At 49.1% G+C, this 22232-nt stretch overlaps 1 protein-coding gene across 1 annotated transcript in view; it reads left to right on the top strand.

Moving 5' to 3' along the window:
- Positions 1-22232, top strand: part of FAT2 (FAT atypical cadherin 2) — a 59977-nt gene that overhangs the window by 9837 nt on the left and 27908 nt on the right. The window contains exons 2-9 of the mRNA XM_063349168.1: positions 2926-6211; positions 6665-6979; positions 14040-14101; positions 14939-15250; positions 15901-16111; positions 18586-18725; positions 20500-20775; positions 21224-21434. Coding sequence (XP_063205238.1) covers positions 2947-6211; positions 6665-6979; positions 14040-14101; positions 14939-15250; positions 15901-16111; positions 18586-18725; positions 20500-20775; positions 21224-21434 — 4792 coding nt within the window. The 5' untranslated portion in view covers positions 2926-2946. The remainder of the gene's footprint in view (positions 1-2925; positions 6212-6664; positions 6980-14039; positions 14102-14938; positions 15251-15900; positions 16112-18585; positions 18726-20499; positions 20776-21223; positions 21435-22232) is intronic.

The raw sequence follows: 22232 nt of genomic DNA, 5'->3' as shown, positions 1-22232 counted from the left end.
GTACATCGTTGTTTCCGTACCAAAGAAGAAAGGCTACAAGTAGTAGGTGATGGTTTCCAGTCCTGAGGCGGGATGTTGCGAGCTTTCCTGGTAGCCCCAGGACATTCAACTGGAATAGGCCAACTCTTGTAGGACACTATGGTCACCAACCCTCTCCATCTCATTCTTTTCCCAAAGGATAAAATAAGAGAGGATAAACATGAGCTTGTGTGATGGAACTGCTCAAACAGTGACAGGATATCCCAGCAATATTGGTATAGAAATTGTCCAAGCAGATGCACATGCAGTAATAAAGATGATGAAATAGCAAGTCTTGGAGCACAAGCAGTTGCTGTCAGGGGACACGACGGGGTCTCTGTGCTAATGTTGGGGCTTTGGGCATGAGCCCTGCCACAAAGAGAAACTATTAGACTTCAAAAGCCGATAGTGATGCCTCCTAGAAAATTCTCCCTAAGTTTTGTCTGTACCTTTCAAAGTTTCAGATCATTTCCAGAGGAAATGAGGCTTCTGCCTCATGCCCCATGCACGTAGTTACTCTCCATCCCTCATAATAACTGCTGAAGTCATTGATTGCTTTCAGCCCAGCTTGTAATTGAGAGCAAAGCTCTCAGAAATATGAGGTCATGACAGGTTTTGTAAAATTATTAGCTAGACAGAAGAGTATAACCCTGCTAATGCCCCCACGGAGGAAAAACCAGCGATGTGAGTGAAGCCCTCCTTAGATGTCAGGAAATCTACAGGCAGGACATTCCAGGAGAGATTCAGAAGAAAGTTTGCATCTTGTTAAACGCCAGAAAACCCACTCCTTGCTCCAGGTTATCCTCCCATATTGAATTGCTGGTGCCCAAGAAGGCATGTGCTTTAGCTCCAGCTTTTCTTGTGGTTGTGGAGTTCATAACGTCTCTGCCTTGTGGGTTCTCTGATGTCTTATAAGAGATGAGTTCACATTGCCGTTTCAGTACAATTCAATTAAAAAGTCAATTAGCCCAGATACAAAGTGATCGGCTTCATTAATTCTGCTGTTCATGGAACAGCACTATGTTTTGTTGCTGTTTTATTCTGCTGTCTTATTCTACTCTGAATTGTATGTGACTTTTCCTGCTCCGCAGTCCTAGTAGACACACGCGCACGCAGCATGCATACATCTTCTTTCCAGGTTCAGCAGTTGAAAATGTTGGAAGGGAGCAGCTCTAGGCAAGTCCCTACACGCTGCAAAACTTTTAAACGTTGTTAAGTAACAAGCAGAGCTTTTAAGAACATGGTTTTCAACTTCTCAGAAGGAACCACATGCCTTTCTGGATCACCTAGCCCTGTCCTCCAAGATTTTCTTTCATTTGCTGTGCGTTTGAGACTATGTTGTATTTCCTAGAAGTGAAATGATGTCATAAAAAAAAAAAAAAAAAAAAAAGAAGAGTATGAATTTTGTCAAATCCAAATTGCGTTGACTTCTCTGCACATTCTGGTAGTTTCACTCCTGCTTCAGACCATTTGTTTCAAAAAGGAATGACCGGAGCAGGGAGATTGCTGCATGGTTGACATCTATTTACCACGGAAAAAGGCATTTGAAGGAAGTATGAAATTTACAGCTTTGTATTTATCTGTAATTAGATATCTCAGAGAGAGAATGAGACACATACTGTTAGTCAGACTCTGATAATTTGTTCCTAACATTCAACTTGACTTATAAATTGAACTAGTTCTGGCTTTTAAAGAGATGAGTCTTGAAAAAGTGTCTGGAAAAACAAGTCTTCCCTGTTTAAATCAGGAATGTGCCAAATGACTGGCAGGTACTTGATATATAATTTAAATTTAAAAGAGGAAGAAACAGTCCTAGATAAAGATCTCCTGGGATATTTAGGGGAAATATATGCACCTATATTTAGCTTATCCTGGGTTTCAACCCCTGCATGCACACACAGCAGCACGCACTTAGCTTTTGAAAAGAACAGGCCTTGATCCCTTAACAAGCTCCGCAAAGCTCACTAATAAAGTTACATCCTTGTTAATCACGTATGTGCTCCCCGGTTCCTTCTTTGATACACCTTGTTAACAGAGACACGTCATGGAGCTGCAGATGTTCGTTAGAGAAGGAAGCTGATGGCGGGTGGTCATGGATGGCAGATCCTCCGCAGGAATCCTGACCCTGGGGCTTTGCCGTGAGAAAGGAGGAACCAGAAAGATTACTCAACGGCTGAGGGTGACATGGTCTAAGTGTCTTGCTAGAAATCTGCTCTTTCGAGTAACACAGAGGAGGCTGCCAGGGTCAGACCTGCGAATTAGAAGAACTTTGAGGTAACTGAGATACAACTTGACTAAGACCTGAGCTAAAGCTGTTGAAAAGGCCACATTGTAGAGCTGGCCATTCAGAAGGAATTTGCACAATGTAGCAGGACATGTCTGCTGAGGAAGGAGAACAGATTGATGCAGCAGGGGGAGAGGAAAGGGAAGACAAGCCACGGGGAGAGACATCAAATCACAGTTTGTATATTGTCTCTTGAAAATACTCTGCAAGAACTTGTGTGGAGAGAGAAGTTAAGATGGAGAAGGGAGGATGGAGAAACAGAACAGAAGTGAGGTTCGGATTGGGGTGGAGACTTCAAACGTGCTGTCTGACTAGGGAGAAGGCAGAATGAAGGGAGCGAGAGATCATTCACAGAATAGGAAGCCACATTGCATGGCTTTTTACATTTTGCCCTCTACAAGGGCAAAAACTAAAGGAGAGAAAGTGAATGGATATGAGCCAGCATGGGGATGTGGGAGGACAGGTCTCTCACTGGGATAGAGGGAAGAAGAGCAGAGCTAACAACTGCATCAGCAAAGATCACGGTAGGGAGAGCAGGGAGGTGAGGCTGAGCCCATGGAGACTTTTTGTCTAACACACGAGCCTTAATAAATTTACCAATGTTCTTCCTTTGACACCTGCAGGACCCAAGGAGACACCACACCATGGAAGTCACTGTCAGGAGGCACTTCCTGGGTTTTGCTGTTTTCCTGATGCACTGTGTGGTCCACAAGGCGAGCTGTGAGAAAGGCAACACTTCCCCTCTGCACTTCACCCACTTCTTCTACAATGCCACCATCTATGAGAATTCAGCCCCTAAGACCTACGTGGAGAGCTACGTCAAAATGGGTATTTACAAGACAGACCCCGAGTGGGACATCAGGTACAGAATAGCATCTGGAGACAACACCGGTCTCTTTAAAACAGAGGAGCACGTGATCGGGGATTTCTGCTTCTTGAGAATAAGAACCAGGAGCAGCAACACAGCACTTTTAAACCGTGAGGTCAAAGACAGTTATATGTTAATAATCAAGGCCACAGAGAGCACCTTTGCCTACGAAGCCTGGGCCAAAGTCTTGATCCACATTCTGGACAGAAATGACTTGAAACCTCTCTTTTCACCCCCCTCCTACAAAGTGTTCATCAGAGAAGACACTCCTCTAAAAACGGTGGTCAGCACGCTCAGTGCCACTGACGCTGACGCTGGCCAGAACGCTGAGTTCTACTATGCACTCAACACCAAGTCCAACCTCTTCACCGTCCACCCCACCACAGGAGCAGTTATGACCACAGGCAGGCTGAACAGCACCCATCGAGGCAGGCACCACCTGCAGGTTTTGGCTGTGGACAGAATGAGAAAGATCACGGAGGGGAATGGCTTTGGGAACTTGGCTAGTCTCATGATCCAAGTGGAGCCGTCTACCAGAAAACCCCCCTCTATCTCCTCAGTGAAGGTGACGCCACCTGACTCAGCTGAAGACTTTCTCTATGCAACTCTGTCTGTAGAAAGTGGTGACTCAGAAGCAGGGATAGATTCGGTTGACTTCGTGGATGGAGATCCGGGAAGACATTTCAAAGCCATCAAATCCTACTTTGGGAGCACTGAGTTCATGATTGTGTCCACCAAAGAGATCAACTGGCTACTTTATCCATTTGGTTTCAACCTCACTCTGCAAGCCAAGGACAAGAGCAAGCCACCACTGTTCTCTCCTATTAAAGTTATCCATATACCTCCCTCCAAGTATGTCTCTGCCAGGTTTGAGAAAGAAGTGTACCGGGTCCAGCTCAGTGAATTTTCCCCAGCCGGAAGCCAAGTTGTTATGGTGAAGATCACACCAGCCTTCCCAAATCTTAAATATATTTTGAGACCTACTCCTGACAGCACTAGCTTTAAAATCAACCCTCACACTGGACTGATAACTACAGTCAGAGCAATGGACTTCCATGAGCAGTCTCATTTTGAACTTGAAGTTACAACTGTTAACAGTCACACATCCACGACTGTTATCATCGACATCACGGACTGCAACAACCACGCTCCAAGTTTTAGTCAGTCTTCATACCGTGGGGCCTTTGATGAAAATGTTCCTCCTGGTACCAGTGTCTTAACAGTAAGGGCTACAGATGAAGATGAAGGAGACAATGGCTTTGTCACCTACACGATAGCCAACCAGAAAACGGTTCCCTTTGTCATTGACCCCTATTCTGGCATCATTTCTACCTCCAAGTCAATGGACTACGAGTTGATGCAGAGATGGTATCATCTACGAGTGTGGGCATCTGACTGGGGCTCCCCCTTCCGCCATGAAACGGAGGTGTACGTCTCCCTCACGCTGAGCAATGTCAATGACAATGCTCCTGTGTTTGAGAAGGCAAGCTGCAGTGGCACCATCCCACGGGACTTTCCTGTTGGGAACCCTGTGGCCACGGTCTCTGCAATTGACAGTGATGAGCTGCAGCATATCAAATACGAAATCAAGTCTGGCAATGAGTTACGGCATTTTGAACTGAATCCCATCTCTGGAGTAATATCCCTTAGAATATCTCTGCGTGATCTTCCTTCTGAACCGCCACTTTTCTACTCTTTGAAAATAACTGCAACAGATGGAGAGAACTACGCTGTGCCAACATCTGTAAATATCACTGTGGTCAACCAAGGTCTCCCTGTCAAAATGCAGTGTGAGGAAACAGGAGTCTTGAAACAACTGACAGAAACTATCATACACTCCATTGAGTCTCAGTCTCAAGGCCACGGGCAGGATGATGAAACCTCTCTGAACTTGCATCTTATAAACCATAACGCTCCAAAGTTCGATGATGGCTTTCCACGATCTATTGATATCATGGAGACTGTTCCCATCAACTCAACTATTGCTGACCTTTCAGCTATTGATCCTGATACTGGTTTTAATGGAAAATTGGTCTATGTGATCTCAGATGGAAATGATGACAGTTGCTTCACCATTGACCTGGAACTGGGTCTCCTTCAAGTCCTTTCTCCTCTAGATCATGAACGAACCAGCTTCTACATTCTTAACATTACTGTGTACGACCTTGGCACACCACAAAAATCATCCTGGAAACTCTTGGCTGTGAATGTGTTGGATACCAATGATAACACTCCTAAATTCCCACAAGGTGCCTACTGGGTGGCAATACCAGAACATGTAGCAATGGGGACAACGATAGCTCAACTGAAAGCAGAAGATGCTGATACAGATGACAACGGGAGAGTAAAATATTCTCTCCTAACCCCCACTGATAAGTTTGCCATTAACAGTGTCACTGGAGAAGTGACAGTTACAGGTGGCCTGGATAGAGAATTGTGGCCTGGCTACGTGCTGAAAATAGAGGCTAGAGACCAGCCCAAAACAGGCTACCAGCTGTTCTCCGTTACGGATCTCATTGTGACTCTGGAGGATGTCAATGACAACACCCCGCAATGCCTCCCAGCCCTCAACAGCGTGAAGGTCCCAGAGGACCTGCCCGTGGGAACCATTCTCCTGTTTCTGGAGGCTTTTGACCCAGACGCTGGCTCTGGGGGCGAGGTGAGGTACAGCCTCATTAATGATGAGGAGATGATGTTTCATGTGGATAAGCTGACTGGGGCACTCCGGTTGGAGAAGGAGCTGGACTATGAAAAGAAGGACTCTTACAATCTAACCGTGCAGGTCAGTGACGGCGGGAAGCCCTTCTCTCGCTCTTCCCTTTGCCACCTGGAAGTGAACATCCTTGATGTCAACGAGAACTTGCACCCACCACGCTTTGCCTCCTTTGTCTTCAAAGGCTGGGTGCAGGAAAACAGCCCTGAGGGCACATCAGTGATGATGGTCACGGCAAAAGATATCGATAAGGGGAAAGATGGAGAGGTTCAATATTTCCTCCGAGAAGGGACTGGCTTGGCTGTCTTCCACATTGAAAAGGACACAGGTAATGACAGCTTAGTTTAATGGTGTACCTTAAAGACTTAAATGGCATGCTGTGTTTGGCCTGACTTTTTGACCCAACAGGGCGTTTCTGTATTCTCTCTCTTTACAAAGTTCCATGCATTCAAATCTTCCTTGCTTGTGCAGGGATGTACAACGTACGTCCCTGTATCTGGGGAGGAGCAAGCAGGGTTTGTCTCCTTAAAATAATGGAAAATCAATGCCTGTCCTCCCCAAAATACTGAGGTCTTCCCTTTCACTTGTGTATTAGGTCACCGTCAGCACAAGCAAACCCTCACCTTCCACACAATCTCCCAGCCATACAAGGTTGGTGCCACAGTTTATACCTGCAGCAAAGACCAGGAAGTAGACTAGACACACAGACTGGTCTGGCATTAAGGACAAAGTGGTCTGAATTGCTTAAATCCCTCACGAGCACTTTCTGTCATTCTTCTAGGCACCATCCGGACCATAGGACCACTCGACCGAGAAGGAACGTCTCACTACTGGCTGACAGTGCTAGCTCTTGACCTGGGGACAATTCCGTTGTCTTCGGTGACAGAAATTTACATTGAAGTCACTGATACCAATGACAACCCACCTCAGATGTCCAGACCTGTCTTCTACGCCTCTGTGATGGAGAATTCCCCACCAAACACTTCCGTCCTTCAGCTCGATGCCTTAGATCCAGACTCCAGCTCAGAGGGAAAACTGACTTTTCACATCCTAACTGGAAATCCTCAAGGACTCTTCACCATTAACCTCGTTACAGGTAAGACTGACCCAACTCAGCATCTGTTTTTGAGGTTTCGAAGTGCCCAGAGGATGTTACATATTCAATACAAACAGCCCACACAGCTGCCTTTGTCACAACTTCCTTCTGCAGCAAAAGTCCCAGTCTCCAAATACACTGTGTGGGGAGGCTAAGGATTGAAACCCTCAACCTGAGGGCTGCGATTTGCATCTAGATGGGTCTCAGAATGACACAAATGTGCTACTTTCAAAGCCCTAACCAGAACCAAGCAGTTGCTTTTAATCTTCCCCCTTATAAACAACTGCCCTATTGCACAGCCTGAGCCAGGAAACACCCTTCTGGAGGTGACTGTCTGTTCCTGAGACAGACCAAGGCAGGATTAATAAAAATGAATCCCACTGCATTTAAAGGCTCCACCCGTTCTCCGGTGCTATTAACGTAGTAAGTGTAGTAAGCCTCTTCTGCCATCTTCCTAGACTGTATCTTTCATCTGAGGATTAATTACCAGATCTTTCAGAGCCATCAAAAACCCGCTGATGTTTTGTGTAAACAGCTTCCTCAAACTATCCCAGCGGAGCTGACATCAGGCCAGTCTGGCAAGGAAAGCTGTGCCGAGCCCTTCGCTCCATCAGCTCCTGGGAGAAGAGGGAAGGGAGGGCACAGAGCCTGAGTGTGGGAGAGGATTAATTGCATGACTTTGATCTCCTGTGGGTGATAAAAGCAGTTCACCTACTGCAGCGGGATAGGAGCCTGCTCTCAGATGAGAAAGGGGCTGGATGTATTGAAAAAGGCTGGCGCAGCTCTCAATTGCTTGTTACCTGTGCTGTACTGGCTCTCTGGCAGTCCTCTACAGCTGGCCAGGAGGGGGGCGTTTAGAAATAAATTGTTAAGCTGCAACACTGAAATCCTTCTGCTTGCAAGAGATTCATAGGGTGTCTCTATGTGCCACCATATAGATACACAAGGAGAGGTCAGGTGTGACCACTGTTACCCCCAGTTGTAGCCACCGCCGCCGCCAGAAGCTTTTTAGACAGGCCAGGGCATTGCTCCATATCCGACTTCCCCATACAGTCCAAACAACCATGCACAACTCCCCCCCACGCACAGCCTGCAGAAACACTGGGTTCCCTGAGGAGGTGCCTTCAGAGGCCCAATTTTAGAAGACCACTGGTGGGATTTTGGATGGGATGTGGACCAGAAATGGCCATCAGGAGAGCAGGCTGGCACCCTTCCTCCGCTGAGCACCGGCTTGCACCCGTGCACCTTGCAGGAAATTTGGTTTTCTCTATGCTGCGAGCAGCAGGCGAAACTTTCACCCCGGTGTGAGCGCAGCCCTACAAAGCCCTGCTCCAAGGATCTCATGTTTTATGGTAAAACAAGCGACACTGGCAAAATCTGAGCTTTTCCTAATGAGACGCCTCACCTCTAAGCCAACCCTTTAACTCCCATCTTAGACAAAAAAAGCTCTCTCGGGTATGAGTCATCTCCTATCCATCACTATCTACAGTCAGGTAATTTGCATGTGAAGAGTGATAAGTTTGTCAGTCCTGTAAAAAAACCCATGAGCTGATCTTATCTCTTGGACAGTTGCTGGAGGTCTCTTCTTGAAACCCTGAGCTTGGAGGTTGTTTAAGGACCTGCTTCCAAGCCTGATGAGGATTCAGTTATCCGTTGTTTTACTTGCATGTCACCCAAAAGAACAAATAATTACCTGCAAACATTGGCACAAACTGAGCGGTTTGTATCCTCACGCTTACAGTATCTAAAGAGAAGTCATCTGCTACTAATGCCAGAAAGAATATCACAGCTTGTCTAAATTTCAGGGCTGTAGGCAGCTAATTGGAAACCCCGTGATATTTTCATTCTCCAGACAAGGGCGTGCTAGTTGCTCTGTTAAGCACAATAAAAATATCATCTTTGGTCTCGGCGTGGTAGTGAAGCGTTGGAAGCTGAACTGCTGGTCTTTTGAGCTCCTGGTCATCCACATCAGTGCAGGGCTGTATTCAAAAAAAGGGTTATCCCAGTGCAGCGTAAATCAAATGACTTACATTTGAACTGCAAGTATCTGAGCATTATGGTGCTACTAGACCACTGGTGTTTATTCTGCATTTTTAGTTAGGACATGCCCTTTGTTTTTTAAATGCAATAAATGCATCTCTTCTTTCACTGCCTAGAGGAAATGATCACAAACAGACCCAGAAACATTTCAGTTCTTGAAATGCCAGAGATCTGTATGATCCAGATTGCCAATACTCCTTCCGTGGTCAATCCCAAATCCTATGAGAGCAGAAGAGTTTGAGTAAGCACAGAGCTGCTTATCTGTGATGAAGCTGAGTCTCTGTCACATTATTCAATGATAAACATTGAAGTTTCAAGAAGAAACCACAGAGGCTGCTGCTCTTAGTCACTCGATTTGTGCAAAGGACAGGATAATCTGCACGTGTCAGGAGTTCCTCCAGCACCCGGATCAGAAGGGAGACTCCTACATGCAGAGAAGACTGTGATGGAGACCTCTCCTCTTCTCCTATCCCACGCTGGCGTCAAAGGGCAAATGAGTCACATCGGCACTGAAATGGGCAGAGCACGAGAGGGCCAGCGGTCAGTCTGGGTCTCTCCTAGGCAGGGCACTCCTGGTGGGAGCCCCTTGGCAGAGGGAGAGGAGGAGGAGGAAGCTTCTCCTAATCCGTGCGCTAATAGGAGTTACAGTCCTGATTTACGGTTACAGCAGGCACGTCTACACCCAGAATAACCCTGCAGAAAAGCCCTGGATAATTATTCACGGCACAGTGCCACACTATTGCGAGTAACCTGTTTCTGATCCTGGAGCGGGCTTGTTGTGCGTTTGATCCAGTATCTCAACACGAGGGTGAGTCGGCCAGTGGAGACACAGCCAACAAGACCCCCTGACTTCTCCTCTCGAGGCCTTGCAAGGGGACAGGAACGTCTGTGACAACTGTCCCTCAGCAGGGCTTGGCTGCTCCAGCATCCCTGAACTACCACAGAAGGGCTCTAAGCTCTTCCAGCTCTCAGTTCCCTAAAGAGGGTGGAGGAAAAAAAAAAAAAAGAGGGAAAATAAATGAAAGGCTAATGAGAAGAAGGAATAAAACTGCGCAGTGAGATGAAAGCTTTCTGCCATCGGCGATGGAATCTCTCCAGCCCAGCCTGGCAGCTGGTGCAGAGCAGTGTTTGTGGGAGACAGAGAGATAGATAGATACATGGAGAGATGGAGAGATAGTAGGGTTTGGGGTATTCTTTTGCTGGAAAGGTTTTCAGCTTGTTTTGTGCAGGGTTTCCAGTCCCTGATGTGGAGTGGGTTCCAGTTCAGACAGGACTGGGAGGAATTGGGAGGCTGTCGCAGGAAGAGTCAGGACGAAGCCATTCATCCCGCTGAAAGGCTGTTTGGAGAATCCTTTTACCTTGGACTGTTCACCCCCAGATCTTACCTAGCGCTTGCTCTTCTGGTGCTTCTCCTGCTGTGTCAGTGTCCACAGGATTCCCCAGGATGCCTGTGGTTCCCTGCATTTCTCTGTGTGTGGAAGGACATCCCGACACAGCCTGTGCTCTTTAAATCTGAGGGATGGTTGCACTGCGGCTCCCCGAGCCAACGTACCACAGGCTGAGCACGCAGCAGTGCAAAGCAGGGTCGGAACAAGACGGGAGGTGGTAGGAGGAGGAGAAAAGAGAAGGTGAAATGGAAGCAACAGTGGGACAACAGAAAGAGGACTTCAGGAGAACAACCTATTCCCTTCTCAGGCTCTTTTGAAAGCCCCAGCGCCTGCAAACCTGATTCTGGCTATTTTCACTATCTTAGATTTTCCTCCCTGCAGCAAGGGCAGGGGGCCAGCAACCTCCACCCCAGCCCTGCTCTTGCCAGCAGAGGTTATTATTATTTTTTGCTCCCTGACAACAATGCACTGTTAATTTTGCTGCTCCTGTTCCGACACGACCAGCTTTCCTCTCTCCCCTTTCCAGGCAGCAAGCAGGAGAACTACAGGCAATCCTTTCCCATTGCTGTGTGTAGATAGGCTGCAAGAGCAGGGCTTGTGCCTCTCTGTGTGCAAGCAACAGGAGGGATCATTTCTGGACCTGCAGGTGAATGCAGAGCTTGGCTAATTGGCCAGCTGCAGTTATGGCCTTTGACAGTTTGGTTCAGTCTCTGTAGGACTCAGCAGAGAACTTCAGGGCCACGTAAAAGGACCCAAATAAAAGACAACCCACTCGATCGCAAGTCCCGTGGGATGGGCTGGCTGGTGTTTTCCAGAGGGGCAAGACTGCGCTGATAACTCACACACATGCACACACAAAACACTATCATTAAAAACTAAACGTGCTCTTCCCAGGTCCTTGTAGGGGGCAGCAGGAAGAACCAAGGAACTGTTTCCCCGGGCCACGAAAGCTGACAGCAGTTCCCCTCTAATAACAGTTTCCACTTCCATTTTAGCCCTCTGGCTTCACAGGGTGTATAACCAAGTAGCAACAAATAAAAATATGCATTAATTCCAGCTGGCTTCTCTCGAGCACCACGTCCCATCCCCATCTCCCTGTCTCTGGATGCTCGGCTGCCGTGTGAACACTGCTGGCAGATTGTGCATCTTGGCAGCCGCACGGCACCCCGGCTCCGTACGGGAATTAGAGTGATTAACCATCAACCACAAGAGTTTTCTGATCCCAAGGCAGAGTGGTAACTGGCTCTGGAGAGGGGAACGGGGAGCCGCGACTGAGCACTGTGTAAGGGACAGAGGGAGTTTGCCTGGGGTCAGGAGGAGAAGCCAACCCTTTGACTTGTGGCTCAACCGATACGAAGCTAAACCCAAAAATGTCATCCATTAAGACTCCCAGCTGGGATACGGTACGGGTCTATGCTACGGTACAGGTCAGTGATAGAGCGTGGAGTCAGCTCTTAACCCCCAGGAGATCTGAGCATCTCCAGTGGCACAGACATACAAGACAGTCATTAAGTTCCAGTTCATCTGCCTTTGCTACAGTCCTCCTCTGGCTCTAGAAAGCTCAGCTATGATCCTGTTTTCTTTCATTTTTATCATTAGGTCATGAAAGAATTTCAGGGTGTGTCCAGGCAAATTCAAATAATCACTTTGGAGTGGTTTAAGTTACCTTCCATCAGCTGGCATGCAGTAACCAAAAGCAAACAAGGCCTTAGTCTGTTGCAACAGAATTTTGCAATCCGATAGACTAGAAATATCCCAGGTACTGGGTGGCTCCGTTGTCAATATCTAGCTATGTGTCCTGTGGGATTGTTAGGCCAAAATTATGAACCGTCCCCTGAGGTTGCTGGAGTTTTAGGCTTTGCTCCCCTGTCCCATCCAGCCTATTGGCAACGTGGACGGGAGCATCGGAGATCTCAGTGAACCACTGCTGCGATTCCTTCTTTAGGCGCCCGTTAAGAGAGCATTTCCATGCACATCGCGAGTTTTGTGGCTATCGGAGCCCTGCAGCCTCCCACGAGCCTGGGAGGGATTCAAAAGCTCCTCAGCCGCTGGCTGCCAGGGCACTGCCGAGTCCTCTTCAGCTGCCGAGGTCTCAAAAGGAAGAACGGGGAGAAAGAACAAAAAAAAATTCCACGACATACAGGCAGAGTCTTTCAAATCGTCTTGTCGTAACACATTAAGGAGTGTTGATTTATGATTGCAAAGGCATCAAATAAATGTTTAGCACAGCGGCTCGTGCCAAATACGAATGATCCCAGAGAACAAGTGGAAACGGTTTGCTACAGTCTTGTTCCAAGCAGCTGCCCCGCGCTCCCTCTCTCACCGGCCCAGCGTTTCCTGCAGCCATCTCAAATTTTCTTCTGCCTGTCATGCTCAGACAGCGATACACCACAGAAGTAGGATACAACTGAAAACAATACTATTAATTAAAGCTTTTTGGCTTTGGACCGGGCATGCGAGGTGAGACGGGTGCGCGCAACGCCGGTTTACAAGCCTTTCAGGATGCAGGAGCGCACGTGCTCGCGCCGCGGCAAACACGCGCTGCCGCCCCCACGCGAAGCACTTCCCGCGATCCCGCGTCGCTGCTTGTGGAGGGCAGGAAAACCCCCCCACACACACCTTTCGTTTGTGTGAGGAAGCAGGACGGCCCTTCGCGAGGAACGAACGCCAGCCACCACAACAGCAACCGCTGGGAGCAGGAGATGCGGGGAAGGGTCAAAACCACTCCCAGGCGTCAGACCTGGTGACCATCAGAAAATCGTGCGCTGTGCGCGCAATTCCCATCATCTGTGACGCGGCCGTGAAAGCGGTCTAGAGCTGCTTCTCCCCAAAGGTGAAGAGCCAAGGCACTCGATAAGGACTGTTATCAAACCAGACGTGGAAACACAAGCCTCAACTCCACCATTTCCACACTTGCGTCTGCTCAGTTTATTCACTGACGGGTCGAAGAGAGACAATTATGACGATTTCGTTTAAACTCTAGTTTACTATAGACACAATTCCTCCCTCCTGCATCCAACCTGTCCCCTGCGGTTAAACTAGCGGGTATTTTTCAGAAATCCCTCAAATCTTGCAGCTGGTAGAGGATGCGCCCTGTCTCTCAGCAAGGCTTAAATAACATACCAACATTATTAACGGCTGTGTATCTTATTGTTAGCCTAAATGCATTTCTTCTAGCAGTAGTGTAGAGGGTATTTCCCGAGACAGAAGGCAAAACTTTTGTCAAAACACTGTAAATTACAAAGAGCAAGGTTCAGCACAGGGGAAATAGGAGTCGAGACTTGTTAAGAGGCCAAACTTGTGCCAGCGCATGCAGAATGTTTCTTACTTAGAGGCATAAGATAAGTCTTGTTTTCACAGTCCTGCAGCCTTTCTCACCAAATGCCTTGAGAACCCTCGGCTGAGGCAGGCGTCTGGGTGGTGTCCCCCCTCCTCCGCGGTCTCTGTAATCGGAGGATTCCCACTGGAAGTGGACAGCTTGCCCTCCGGGGGTATCCGTCTTTCTCCTCCGGTCGCAAAGGGAAGCTGAAACAGGACGGACGGGCAGGCTGATGTGGGGCACATGGGGATTCGGTCCACCCTGGCTTTCCTCGGACGGTGTCTTGGAGCTCAAAGGCTTTCTTTCTTGGCAGGTCTGATTTCTACCACTTCACGGCAGCTGGATCGAGAATACAAGGCTGAACATATCCTAGAGGTGGGTAATGATTATTGTAATTAGCTTTATTTACCTACAAGTGTATTAAGTCCTCAAAGAGCTTTGCTTGCAAGTTGGAGCACAGAGAAAGAATCTCATCCCATCAGCTCGCAACTGCTGGGAAACTTAATTAAATGGTGTGCGTTGCCCTAAGAGACAGCTGCAGCAGTACTGCGGGGTTTATTATTTCCTTACTGAAGACTGGAGCTAAAGGCCTGCTCTGGAAGCTGTGGGAATGCAGGAAGAGGACTGGAATTGTCCTCTAGCAGGATGGATAATAAGTTATGGGGGAAAGAGCGAGCCAGAGAAATCCACCCTGATTTATCTCATTGTATCAGAGGTTGCTGTGTAGCTTTGTGTTACCTGCCCCATCCTTAGCTGCTCTGAGCTACACTTATTTACATTAGAGGGATCTTGAGGTGTTGCAGTCTATCGGGGTGATTGAGGATAATACATTTCTCTCTGCAATGCAACACGCTGGGAGCGTGCACAGGCACAGCGAAGGGAAGATGGGGGACAACTTGCTGAGCCGTTGCCGTACAAAGGTTTTGAGTTGTGTGACCCCTCGTGAGCAACAGTCTGACCTAGATCTGACCCACTGCCCTGAACGGCTGCGGGCGCATCCCCCTGGGCGTGCACAAGCCTTGCACAGGGCCAGCTACAGCCGCCAGACTTCACCCTACAGAGAGGAGCAATGTCTCTGAAGGTGTCGAGCTACAAATGCAGATCCACACCAAACCCCTCGTGTAGTCATTGCCCACCAGGACGAAGGCTGGCTGCTCGTGTCCTGGGTCACGACAAACAGCTCTGTCACCTACTCCCTTTCCTTGCTGGCAGGTGGCTGTTTCTGACAACGGAGAGCCAGCCCTGAAGTCCACCAGTAGAGTCGTGATACAAGTCCTGGACGCCAACGACAGTCCTCCCAGTTTCCCCCACAAGCTCTTCATGGTGCAGCTCCCCGAGAGAGATGCCTCGGAGATGCCGCTGCCGGTCTACAGGCTGATCGCTTCAGACCGTGACCAGGGCCAGAACAGCCAGATCACCTACACCATCGAGGAGGAGGAGGAAGGGATATTCACCATCAACCCCACAACCGGCATGGTGTTCTCCAGAAAAGCTTTTCCTGCCTCCGAATACAACATACTGACGGTGAGAGGGAAACAGAGAGAGCCAGTGGGAAGAGATGGGTGGAGAGGGAAAGAGAGGAAAGGCTGCAGAAAAAGAAAAGATAAAAGAAGGAAAGAGATGGAGAGAACGCAGCAGTGGGAGGCGAGCTTGAATGAGACAGACCTGCATTACAGGGAGAGAAACTAGGAGGGAATGATGGGAAATGCAGAAGGTAAGAAGCTATTAAAAATGGAGTATAAATTTAAAATTAACTGTCCAACCCGCTCTCAGAGATTAGTACAGTGATCCACGATCCCATATTGATGTGGACCCGAACCTGAACAGTCTTGGGATTTCAGTGGTACCTCCGTTCGGCAGTTTGATCAGGACATGGGGCTTGGATGCAGATTTAAAGCTCTCACACGCTACGAGGGTCCCTGCCACAAGGCTGGTGATCCAGGTCTCTGCTGTGGACCGAGCTTGGCAGATTTGCTTGATAGCCAAGAGGAATTTGGGTTGCGTGGCTCTGCCTCGAAAGCAGGCAGAGCATGGACCACGGGGTCAGGTTTGTTTTGTGGGACGTTGAGTGCGCTCGGACCTGAAACTCCTGGTGGGTGGGAGAAGCAGCTTCCCATGGGGCTCCTATGGGCTAAATCAGCCTTCTCCTTGACTGCACATGCATTTCCCGGCAGGTCAAGGCAACAGACGGCGGCAGCCCACCACTTTCCTCCCACGTGCGGCTTCACATCAGCTGGGTCGCCCGGCCCGGCCCTTCCTCAGAACCACTAGCTTTCGATGAACCCCATTTTAACTTTGCTGTGATGGAAACAGATCCCGTAAACCATATGGTGGGAGTGATCAGCATCGAAATGGGCCCCAGCCAAGTGTGGTTTAATATCACAGGTGAGACACAGAAATTAAAGCCGGGCAGCGGTGTGTCTGGGAGCGCTTGCCCCAGCTCCCTTGGCTGTCAGCACTCGCATGCCTGAGCTAATGAAGTTGTTTGCTTTAGGTGTAGGTGAGCTACAGGGAAAGCTTTCTCACAGACACCAAAAGGCTTAAACAGCAATAGACAAAGCTGCCTGTCCAAGGGCTCCGCTGCCAAGTGCAATTATCTAACACGCTTTTTTTTAATGACATTCTGAGACTTGCCAGTGTTTGAGGTGTTCTCCGATGTCGTGTGAAAGGCAGGGCATGCTGGCCCCGGCTCCTCCTGGGAATGGAGTGACACTGTTGGTTGTGGTCAAGCAGCCTGCGAGGACCCGGGTGTCTGGCTGGGTCTTGCAGATACCCCCCGTCGCTCCCTCCCTGCTGAGCCCGTGGTCCCGACAGGGAGCCGAGAGGGAAGGATTCCTCAAAGAGCTGGCCTGACCTGACTGGTGGGACTCTCCCTTCCACCTCACGGCATCCCAGGGATGACTTAGACATGAAATGTGAGGAGGCTGTAGGGCCTCCTCTAAGACACACAATGCCAGGGCAGAGGGGACGTGGGCTGTCACCTCAGGGACTCGTGGGGCAGCACGTGTGCGGAACTGGTCCTACGAACGAGGGCAAATTGTGCTCGTGTAATTTGGGGTTTTGAAGCGGTGCCCCAATCTGCCTTGCACAGCCTTTCCCTGACACTGCCTGCAGGGCTTGCCCTCGTCAGACAAAGCCTTAATTGGGTGAGTGAATAGTTTTCCCCGTTACGGTGTTAGGGCAGGGATAATGGTGTATAAATACAATTAAGCAACAAGAGATACAGCGCTACAAGGAGCAGACAACATCAGTGCAAGGCTTATGTGGCATTAGTAGTGTCTGCTTGGGTTTGCAGCATTAACGGTGTATTCCTCTGAACGTTATCCCGTCGTTTCCCTGCTGAGTGCTTGCCTGTATGCTTGACCTCATCTTTACCAGTTTCTGGTGCCCCAAGTGCTACTCAGGGCTCTCTTGGTTTCTATACTGGTGGAAGAGGGCAGGATTTCATTTTCCCTGTTAGGGAAGCAAAGCATCACGGTAGCTGGTAACCAAGCGGGTGATGCAGAGATCCAGGAGCCTTCAGCACCTCATTCAAAAATTCGCCTTTCCCATTCCGCAAAAGCTCTGTCACTGGTGTCTGCAAGAACTCTGACAAAGCAGCATCTTTTTCCACTTCTTTCCTTTCCTGGGCTTCCTCTTTCCCTTTGGCAGCGTGCAAAGGGAGCCCTTCTCTCTTCTCAGGGAAACACACTCATGGGTCTCTCTTTTCCTCCGTCTCTGGTTCTTTCTTGTCTCCTTCCCAGCAGAAAAGTGGTGGTCCAGATGGCTGGCAACCACTGCATTTCTCCCGCAACGAAAGATGTGTCATTTAACTACTACACAAGATTTTCCCAGTTGGCAAGAGAATAAAGCAGAACCCAGAACACCCAGTAGCTGGGAAGGGAGAAGCTGAGACCGGGGACAAATCGCAGAAAACTGCTTCTACCTGTCCATATCTCAGAACAGCGTAGCAGTGTTTCACGTGTGAACGAACAGGCCGCCAGCGAGTGAGGCATGAGAAATGGAGGTGCCACGCCAGGGCTGAACAGCAGTGGCGTGAGGGACAGCCTTCTGCTGCTGAGCTGCTCAGGCCTGCGGTTCCCTGCACTACGCAGCCATCTGGGTTGGAGGCAACAGGCTCTGCTCACCCTGGAAGCACCGTCTGCCTCCCCAACTGTTCAGCTATTGGGCTTCTTCAGGTAGCCCACAGGCTCCAAACCGCGGCAATGAAGACCGTTGCTGACATGCCCACAGTGTGACCTTGAGTTGGAAGCCAGAAAGAGCGTCAATCAGCCCTGCAGGTCACCAATCCCTGCTAAGCCTGTGACACTGCATAGCTGGAGACCTTGTGCAGATGAATCAATGCTCAAATCTGCCTCTTGCAAATCTAGCTAGGACATCGTATGCATATGTGCATCCTTTCCCCTTCTCTCCTCCTCCTCACTTGCTCTAATTCCCCTCACCTTCCCTTTCATCCTCCTTTGTCACCATCTGTGACTACCTTTTTGTCCAGCTTCTCCATGTCCTCCCTGTCTCCTGCGTCCATCTAGCACATTTTGTATTGAGTTTCCAGATTTGGGGGAAACCTCACCTATGGCACTGTCCCCAGTCTAGCTGTGGCCAAAGAGGCACAGCTAGAATGAGTGCCTACATGTCCCCATTCAAGGTATATTGCCTGGCACACCACGTATCTGTGGCTGGGCATGGCCTCATGTGGTTTGTGTATGGTGTCTGGAGGGGAGATCCTCATCCTTCAAACCTCCAGGCGACTCCTGGAATTCCTTCCCCTGCAGAGGCTGCCAGCACCCGCAGCTTGCTCCAGACGAAAGTCTAAGTGTAACTGCCCCCCATTTCATTTTCTCATCTCTCCCTTATCCCAGGTGGCGACGACGACATGGATTTTGACATTGAAAAGAGCACAGGCAGCATGGTCATTGCAAGACCCCTCGATGCAAGGAAGAAGTCAAGCTATAACCTGACAGTAGAAGTCACTGATGGGTCCACTACCATAAAAACCCAGGTAATGCTTTTTTCTTTAGTAGAGACCCCATCTAGAGTGAGTATATGCCAAAGGGGATCTTCTGACCCCACTGAACTCAGGTGCCAGGCACAAGAATCTCCTTATACTGTGATCTTACTTTACACAATGGCCCAAGTCTTTCCTAAGTACCAAGATAAGTTGGTTTTTGTTTATGTTGTTGGAAACACAAATGTTCTAGGAAAGCCTGAGCCTTTCCTTGTTGATCACAGACAGCACACAAGGACACATCTACACCCGCAGCCAAGCTGGGGTGACCATTCACACTCACAGACCTCAACCTGCTCTCAGCTGCTCAGGCTGAACTACAACATTGCTGGGACAACGTGCTAAGACGTAAGGGAAACACATACGCCATTAGATCAGGCTTGGGACCATGGTACCATGTCAAGGGGTATTCCTGGGACTTACTAGTCTATGTATAGCCAGCACAGACGCATCTGCAAGAGGTGGGATGAGGCCCTGTCCTGTGCTGCTCCAAGTGCGTGGACCACTGATAACACATCAGCACTGAGGTCCATGGGACTGAGTGGGGCAACGGCAGAGATGCTGCGTCCTTTGAGTTGCCACGTGAAAAGCAAGCGCTGCCGAAAGGAGGCGCGCTGCTCTCGGGCATGCCCCCGAGCGCCAGTTAAAATGGCTACTGAGATTTGCCCATGTTTACCTACCCTCAGGAGGGGTGTTCAAGGCTTGATCTTTCACCAACCGTTTTCTGCACGCATAAGCAGCAGCCAAAAATCCACCCCTCACTGCGCAGGAAGGCCTAGAACGTGAGTCACCCGTCAGTGATGCTTATTGTGGGAAATTCACTGCGGAGGTTTGCGGGGGATGATGAGTGAAGAACACTGCCGTTCCTGCGAAATGCAATGCTAACGGATGGCTATCTCTCTCAACTATCTTCGAGTATTGTTCCAAATAAACAAACAAAGCCCCACCTTGCCTGGTGTGCATTCCCTGCCACCTTGCATCTCATCCCTACGTTTATTTTGGCACTCAAGGCCGCTAGCAGATGTCAAAAAACCTGCTTGCGCAAAACACCCGTGGCATGTTCAGGATTGCTAAAGGAAGCAAATTATTACACTTGGTTGGGACTTCCTAAGATGCAGTCAGCACATCAGTAGGGGGGTCAGGACAGTAGAAGGCAGAAGGAGAAAACAGAAGAAACTAGGTGACTTTGCAGGCAGGATTCAGGCAGGCCATTCTCAGGGGTTTGCTGTTAAATGCAGAGGGGAAGATGGAGCTACAAAGCGTAGACCACAAACTTTGCTTCTGCATACCTTCTCCACGCATCTGCTGCTCTTGAGATAGGCCAGCCCCCCCCGCCTCCTTTACCAAACGTCCCCTCTCTGTCAGCTTTCTGGTGTGTAAATAATGAGGGCTGGTTGTGGAGGCACCAGCCAGCAAAGTTGGCACCATGGCTGAGCCACTGCTGCTTTTCACAGCAGGCTGTGACAGTTTCCCCATGTGCCAAGTGCAGGCACGTTCAGTCTGAATGGCTTGCCAGATCGGAGAGATTAAAAAAAACGAGAGGAAGCAAACTGAAAATCACTAAGGGAAGGCATCACCAGAGTGCCTCGGGGAGAAGGACAAAAGGGCTCCGTGGATGGCAAAGCCCCAAGGGTTGGAGATCTGTGATGGTTCCAGGGCTCAGAGCGTTGCTACACCCCAGAGGGGTTGGTAGCTGAGATTTTATACGGCTGCATAAGTCAGGTTGTCCCACACCTCTGCTGCCCTCACTGTGCTGTCTCCCCCACAGGCCTTTATCCACGTGATTGATATCAACCAGCACCGTCCACAGTTCCTGGAGAGCCATTACGAGGTGAGGATTCCTGAAGACACCCCCTCGGGGAGGGAAATCCTTCAAGTCAGTGCAACAGACAAGGACAAAGGCAAGGGACTCATCTACACCATCCATGGCAGCGTGGACCCCAAAAGCACAAGACTTTTCCAGTTGGATCCAAACAGCGGGGTCCTCACAACAGCAGAAGGCTTCAGTTCCCAGCCCATGCCACAACACACCCTAACAGTGATGGTGAGTCCTAGCCAAACCCTGCTGAATCCATCACCTTCTCTGGGATATATAAGTCACTGGAGAAATTCGGACTGGTTCTAGTCTCTGAGGGAGGTCTTGTCTAGAAGCACAGGGTAGAGGAAAGCAGGATGTGAACCTTTAGTATATAACCATCCTGGATAAGTCCTGCTTTCCTCTAACCATGTGCCGAGACCATCACCTGCTGATTTCATTGGAGGGTCCCTGGATTCTTATCCAAGAAAGCCCAGTGGATAATTGTTAATGTTTGGTTTCAAGTCCAAGGCTGAGCTTTGGTGCTGAAACTCACAGGCTCATTCCCACCCAAGGGGTTGGTGCCACAGAAACAGACCACCCTCTCTAACAGTCCTGGTGAGCTACTGGAAACCTGGTGCAGGAAAGGCTGTCTGCTCCCTGATGTGACCATACCTGCTCTTCCTCTGTCATTCAGGTACGGGACCAGGAGGTCCCCATCAAGAGGAACTTTGTTCGGGTCATCATTCACGTGGAGAACTGCAACCTTCACCCTCCACAGTTCAGCAGCATCCATTACGAAGCAGAAGTGCTGGACTCAGCAGTGGTGAGCACAGAGGTTATACAAGTCAGAGCCCTTGATCAGGACCAAGGAGCCAACGCTGAAATCCACTATTCCCTTCAGGCAGGTGAGAGCCATGCAACAAGGTGGTTTTGGCTATGAACGTGCCCGCATTTCCGTGCTCTAGCTGGTGGCCAGACAGTTGACCAGCTTCCTGTAGCTTTTGCAAAGATCAGTAAGGGCCGCACATTGCTAAAATGTGATTTTTTTCCTACCCAGAGGAAAAAGCATCTTTCCTTAGGAAGACAGTTCAACCTTGAGTCACTGGTCTAAGAAAAAAATGGGACTGGACAAGTTAGATCAACTTAAATCTGCTCTTCCCATCTATGGGAACTGTGGAAGGGATCCCTGTCCAGTTGTTCGGCAAAAGTACTCCCATTCCCACAGCAGTCACCATCACTTCCACCAGTTCTACCAAGAAATACATCCTTGAGGAAGCAAGCACCCTCTCCTCATTGGTTGATGGTCTTTTTAGGTCACACAAGCTCAGTGGGCTAGTATTTTATCATTCACTTTAAAGGTTAAAACTTAAATATTTAAAGCTGTGCCACATTGCCTGTTTACCAGGTAAATCCTTTGCAGGAGACAAGCCATCCTTTGCCCCATCTTTCTCGCTGCAATTTAGATCAAGGACTGAGGAATTTAATTGCTCCTGAAGTATTGGTAATTATAAGCATGACAGGGCTTGAAGCAACTAGTACAGTCTGCGCTACCATGTTCTGCACACGAGGCAAAAGCTTCAAGCACATGCTCTGCCACCACTAAATATGCTCAAATTAGAAGGGTATTATCTCTAATTTACATTTTGATTGATTTAAAAGTTAACTTGTAGATCTCAATGGGTTCATTGTTCTTAGAACGAAAA

The sequence above is a fragment of the Chroicocephalus ridibundus genome, chromosome 11 (genome assembly GCF_963924245.1).
Source record: "Chroicocephalus ridibundus chromosome 11, bChrRid1.1, whole genome shotgun sequence".
Lineage (NCBI taxonomy): Eukaryota > Metazoa > Chordata > Aves > Charadriiformes > Laridae > Chroicocephalus > Chroicocephalus ridibundus.
The sequence above is the reverse complement of the archived record's forward strand: the minus strand, read 5'-3'. Positions and strand labels throughout refer to the sequence as shown.